General features: G+C 22.6%; 1 protein-coding gene across 1 annotated transcript; it reads right to left on the reverse strand.

Annotated features, from left to right (window-relative positions):
- Positions 1-6145: 6145 nt before the first annotated feature.
- Positions 6146-6988, reverse strand: OCT59_002466 (uncharacterized protein; the record flags this gene model as incomplete). The annotated part of the gene is made up of 7 exons (XM_066144523.1): positions 6146-6225; positions 6301-6360; positions 6433-6480; positions 6542-6607; positions 6679-6723; positions 6797-6808; positions 6901-6988. The coding sequence occupies 7 exons, from the start codon at positions 6986-6988 to the stop codon at positions 6146-6148; spliced, it is 399 nt and encodes a 132-aa protein (XP_065995679.1).
- Positions 6989-7201: the final 213 nt, after the last annotated feature.

Consider the following 7201-nt stretch of genomic DNA (forward strand, 5'->3'; position numbering starts at 1 on the left):
AGAGTTTTTTTTTATAGTTTGAAATCTTTTATTACTCTTGTAATAATTATTAATGAAAAATATGTTTGCTAACAGTATAACGTCATAAGAATTTGGTATCCAGAGTTCAAATTAATCAGTATCAAAATAAAAAAAAATTTAACAAATGTCAATTTCACATATGTAATAAAAGATTTTTTCTTTATTTTACTTTTAAATATGATTGAAAAATTCAATTTACGTTATTATTAAATATTATTCATTCTTTTAAATACTCATAAAAATGTTTTAAATTTCTTAATTTAATTTTAATTAATAATTCAGTACAGGCAGCTATAATACCTAATTCAGTTTTTAAAGGAGCTTTATTATCTATTAAATCAATTTCATATTTTATAAATAATAAAGTCATTAAACAAATTAATTCAATCATTACCAACTTTCTTCCTGGACAAACTCTTAGACTTCCACCAAACGAAATAAATGAATTTTTCTTAACCTTCAATCATCCATTTATCAGAATAAAATTTATTTGGTTCTTTCCCAATATTCTTCATTATTATGAATACCATCAACTAATAATTGTTTCACATTGATACCCCCCTATTTCATCATGATCTTAATTTACGACTGAGGAAATGCGAGATACTTCTTTTACAATCGCTTCACGATACATTAAATTATGAAAATCATTTTCGGTAACTGGACGTGTCTTGTCATCTTGAAGATTCTATCGATTTCGTTCAAAATTTTCTTTTTAACATCTGGATAATTTGCAAGATAATAGACAATGAATGAAATAGTATCAGTCTATTGAAGAAAAAAATAAAATTTTAAAATAATATACAACCCAAAAATTTTGTCAAATATTTCAAATATTTAACAAAAGTACAGTACCAAAAATATACTCACAGTATCATTTCCAGCAATTATTCCATTGAAAATAATAACACGTATTTCAAGATCAGTCATAGGTCTCATAACTTCTTTATCATCAATTTTATTATAATTTATACCACGTGATATATTTGCAGTGATCATCGATGTCAAAAGGTCATTTGGTAAAGGTTTATCTAATAGAGTATTGTCTACTACATACATCTTTTTGATAATTGTATTCATTCTTTGATTTATAAATTTGACGCTTTGAATAAAATCATATCCGATTTATTCTTAAAATATGGAAAATAATGTCTTTAAAATGAAGATACGAATTGAAACATTAATAAATCCAAAAAATATTTACGAATTACACGAACAAATTTTACAGTCTTAGCAACTAGTGCAGATTGACGTTCATTTTTTTCGTTCTCACTAGTAAGTTCGTTAAAATATCCAGCTATAATATAAGATCTTTCACCAGTTAATAATTCGGATAATCATATCATTTGTAATTGATTAAACCATATAGAAATATCACGAATTTCATTAAAAAGTTTATTTACCAAACGAGGAGCTTCATTGACAAATTTTGGTGATTAAAATAGCTTGTGTAAATTGTGTAAAAAAAAAAGATGTCGATTATATCTTCAAGATTTAATAATATTCCCCTAATTCATGAAATCCTCTACAATTTTTATCAGAAAATTTCCTAAATATATAGATTTTTTGATGAGGCTAATAAAAGTTTTTCAATATATTCTATTCGATTTAGAGCTATAAAGTGTGTATCTAAATAGAACTCAAATAAATCATCATATTTTTTATGATTAGATTCGAAAAATTTTATGAGATTTTCACCATGCAATATTTATATAGTTGAGGTAAATTTCCAGAATGGGAATGGAAAAGAATCAGGTAAAGGATTGATACGATTAAAATATTTATAATAATAATGTATCACATAAATTATCAATACGATACCTATCAATGAAAGGTGATGAACAATTCCGAGATCATATTATAATATAATTAAATGAATTTTCTTGCTGATAATAAATAAAAAAAAAAAATATTTAAAAAATTAATTCATTTTCTTGATATAACCAAGACTTGATAAAGTGATATATTTATATCAAATTCTTTTTTTATCATATGGTAACCAAAAAAAATTTTTTCCGTTTTGGATAAATTTGTTCTTGAAATTTAACCGAGTTTTTGCTTAATTAGGTTTTAACGATTAATTTAGCCAGATTGCTAACTTACAATAGACTAGTAATGAAATCGAAAACAAAGAAAAGGACAAAATCCTATCACTAACATGCCGTTGAAAATATGTTATAGTGAACAACAATTTAATATATGTGAGTTGAGTATTAACGTAATAATGTAATTAAAATATGTCGATAAAGAAAATTTCTCTTATGTATTAAAAGATGAATTTAACAATAATAGTAACAGCTGTAGTAGTAGTAATAGTAAAAATTATTATTAAAAAAAAAAAATTAAAAGAATGCAAAAGGAAAAAAAATCGTTGATTATAGAAAATTCATTCGGATAATTAAACTCTTTAAAAGGAATAACAAATAACGATTAATAGTTAAACTATTTTTAAATTAATGTATTCATATGTATTAAATAGACGTGAAATATCAAAATGCGAAATAAATTGATGCACTTAGTATGTTTGTGTTAAGAAAACAAAACAGTCGAAGAATAAAATTTAATTTAGCCAAAGGTTTTCAAGAAACGTGATTCTGTTCGACATTACGAGTTGCCAATTAAATTGCATTGTCGATATTGCGATCCTTTTTTTTTTTAACTAACAATCATATAATTTTCATTTGATGAATCTTGTGTTAAACCATAAGATTGGATATCATTGCATCTACTGCTTATATTTAAGTGTATTTTACCCACAATAAATTGTATTTAAAAGATTAATAATGTTATTGGCTAACTGAAACATTTTAAATTACAAACTTCTTCAAACCAATTTTGACTTGCACTTTCAACATTTTCTAACCTTATATGTATTACTTTCTGATCAAGTTTTTAAAATTTTTGCTTTTAGAATCCCATTCAATAAAATTTTCTTAATCCAAACTACACTGCTGTATAAATTCTACCTTTTGTTAAATATTTAATATTTTTGTAAATTATTAAATGGAATTCATTCTACAATTTTATAATGATATTTTTTTATTAACAATCTATATTAAATTATCAATATTATTATTTCCAGATGACAAATTTGAAAATTTTGCTTTTAAATAATTTCAAACACAACGTTCACAATATTTGTCTTAGTCACAATTTTCATAAATTCTTTATTATTATTAAACAATCTTTGCTTAATCATAAGATTTAGTTATTATTTCAGATTTTTCATTTTCTGTAAAAAGAATCGTCATCAAGAATCAATTGTTTTCTAAATTCATATAATATTGTTTGTATATATCATTGTGAATTTTATGATTAATACATAAGATTTATTAATTATAGTACAAACTTTTACATATAATGAAAGTGAAAATATATTATAAAACTTTAAAAGTTTATTTATAAAATTTGAAAAAGAAAAAGAAATAGCTGAGCCAGTATCTTTAACATCGAAATCTACATAAAAATAAATCGGTGTAACTGTCACTTTTAGATTGTCCCATGATTCCTATGACATAAAATTAATTGTACGATACGCCTGTATCAAAATATTGGACTTGTTATACGTACTCTAACAGGATCAACGGGCTACCACTACTAATTCTATTTATCTAAATTAATTATGTGAAAAACAAAGTACTGCCTAAAAATTTAATATATAAGGATTATAGAAATAAATATACAGTAGATGTATAGTATTTGTTTAGTATTTGGTTACAGGTACGAGATTGTCACATACAATTCGTACCAACGTACCAACGTAATAATGATCCAAATAGTAACATTGCTATGGTGACGCCATTGAACATTTCAATAATACGATATGAATTGTATATATATGACAATCAACCACTTATAACATTTACCATATAATCTGTTGATTTTTTAAATTTTTACTATTTGTAATTACTTTATATTATATAATCTAATAATTTATAAATATGTTCCCAAAAATAGTCTTCCTGCCGAGTTTTGACAATTTTTACTGAGGCAATAGCTTAAATGACGCAATATCATCTGATATACTTACTGTATTACTATTTTAGCGAATTATAAAATTATGAAATAATATCTTCCACAAATGATATTTAACTAACCTCATTCCATTTAGTGGTACCTTTATGATTTAATTGTATTATTTCAAAAATTAATTAAAATAACTCACATCGTAGTATACGTAACAAGATGATTGTTTTCTGATCATGTGATATTAAGATCTCTCGCCATATTAACGTAGATACTTAAAGTTAAATATTTACAGGAATATACTGTATTAAAATATTAAAATGGATTTCATGATACAATAGTATAAGTTATTTATAAAATGTAATTTGACGAGCAGTCTTTAAAGGTTATAATGTAAAAAATAGAATTTAAAGAAATCAGAAATTTTTTTACAAATAAGGCAAAAGAAATTATTAAAATACATTGTAAATATCAATGTTGTAAAAGGACGGATTTTATTTATACTGCGGATTTTAATAACTTACACGACGATGTTAAAAAATTGAGTTTGCTATACAGTATTATTTTTAAGCCTTTATTATTTCGAATCATTGATAATATATATTTAGCTTTTTAAAAAAATAATCAATTAATAAAAGAATTTTTAAAGGAACTAATCATTATCATTGAGATAATCGTTATGAATCGAATAATTAAAATAAGGTAGCGTTAAATCTAATTCCAAATCATAAAGTACTACATATACTATATATATATGTAATAAACCCAAGTATTTTTCTTAAATCATTTCAGAAATATTTTGCACATTACATTTTATTAAAGTGAATAAATCGCCTCAAGTCTTTTTTCCTTTTACTGTGATACTTTTAACAAATATATTAAACTTAATTTAAACTCGCGTTCTTTGAAAGTTATACTATGCCAATAATAATGTCGTAATCAATTTTTAATGATCAACAAAGTTCTTTGCATATTTGAATCGTACAGACTTTTACTGTATTCAAGGTATAATGATTCAAATTCAAAACTTTTTATATGTATAATACTTGATTTAAGTGAAACCTACAAATCATTTACTTACTAGTGTAATGTTCGTTCTATCCAAATTTCTGCGTAGTTTCACCTTGACGAATTTATATTTGCAATGAAATTAATGTCTAACTTTATTAAAATTAGTAACTATTTCTAAACTATTTAACATTACATAGAAACTTTTTATAATACATCACCAGATTTAAAAAGAATGTTCGTCTTAAGCTTCTTTTTTAAATTTGATACTTGTAAGACCATAAAATTATATTCAGTAGATTCGAGAAATAATTAAATAGTCGAATTTAGAGATTCCAAATAGGTGATTTATTTGGAATTCCTTGATTATACAATAAATTAAACTTTATTAAGCTTTTTTTTTACATCTAAATTATTTATTTATCTGTTCCTTCTAATTGTAATATTTTTATTTTTTATTTATTTATTTCTTTTTTTGTACTAAAATAAAGTTCATTAAATATACTTAAACTTAACACGCAATGTATTTTTTTTTTATTTTTTAACCCTTTAAAAAGAAAAAATAGGGTTTCATGAATGTTTTATACGAGATAGAAAAATATTATTTTTATTATAAATTAAATGTTTTTTTTTAAAAAAAATTATAACTAATTAAATAATGAAGTAAATTATGTAATTTAATTTAATTTCAAAATCTTTTAGCTGTTGGACGTTACGTCGTTACGAAGCATTTCAATAATGTATAAGCATCATGTGATTAGTCATCTGATTGCTCCCAGAATTATGACAATCCTGATTATTCTGGCCAAAAATTTTGCGACAATTCATCTGACTACCGTAATTTTTTATATAACTATTAAATGTTAATCACTTTAAATATAAACGTTGCTTGTATGGACATGAAATGATTTAAAAATTTAATTCATAAAATATATTTGATTTATTTAACGAAAACGTATTTATACTACACACTGATATTTTATAATATATAATAAAAAAATAAAATAAAATAAAAAAATACTTAATAATCATAATTCATGATAAAAAAAAATAAGATGTACAGTATAAGTGTCGTTTAATTTATACAACATTTGTACCTAAGCATCTATAATATTAAATTGTAACAATTTAAGTTAATAAAATTCAACATTTAAAATAAATTCTTAGGAAGTTCCAATTCATCTTGTTCTTCTGAATGAAGATTCGGATTGTTGTACGTATCATCTTCGTCTATCAAATATAAATTAAAATTAAAAAATCAAAAAAATAATTATTTTAATAATTTAAATAATTGTTTAATCATACCATTATCGCTAATATGAAGTTTCTTTATTCGCTTTCGCATTGACTCAATCTTATAATCATCTAGTAAATGATAGTAATAAATCATGTTTAATATCATAATAAAATTAATATATTTTAAATTATTTTACTTGCCATTTTTTGAGCTTCTTTTAAATATATTGGATAACTTTTTGCTGCTAACTAAATAATCTTAAATATAAGTTATTCGTTCATTTCAAAATAAAATATACTATTTAATTACCTTTAAATAAGCTACTTATTTTTGAAGTACTATTTTTCTTACTACTTAATTTATCAAAATCATCAACTAAAAAAGCAAAATAAGTCAATAAATAACGCTTCATTATATAATATTTAACTAAATGTAATTGTACTTACCATTATTAGGAATATGAAAATTATATGATTTGTTACTATAAAATGCTATAAAAAAATTAACCATGTTATCATTAATTTTTATAAATTAAAATTATATAAGAATTTGTTTAATTTATACCTTCTTGTTCTTCTATTATAATATTTAAATTAAAAAAAAAATAAACATTATTAATTAATTATATTAATAAACTATTTAAGCAATTAACAAAAAGCAATAAATACCTTCTGTTGCATTTCTTGGTTCAGGAAGATTATCAAATTGATGAAGTTTACTTGTAAATAGCTTGCCACTGCTGGTATAATTTTCCATTTCAAAATTATTATTTTCTTCTGGTTGAGTTAATGATTCATTTGATTTACTTTGATAAAATAAATTAATTTCACTCATTTTTTTACTAAGTATAAAACTATCAGGTCTTTTTAATGGATCAGCATCCCAACATTGTTTCATTAAATTTTTATATTCTAAAGGAGTTCCTAGTATAATCCTAGGTCTTATTCCATTAACAATATTCATAGCAAG

This window comes from Rhizophagus irregularis, chromosome 10 (assembly GCF_026210795.1).
Source record: "Rhizophagus irregularis chromosome 10, complete sequence".
NCBI lineage: Eukaryota > Fungi > Glomeromycota > Glomeromycetes > Glomerales > Glomeraceae > Rhizophagus > Rhizophagus irregularis.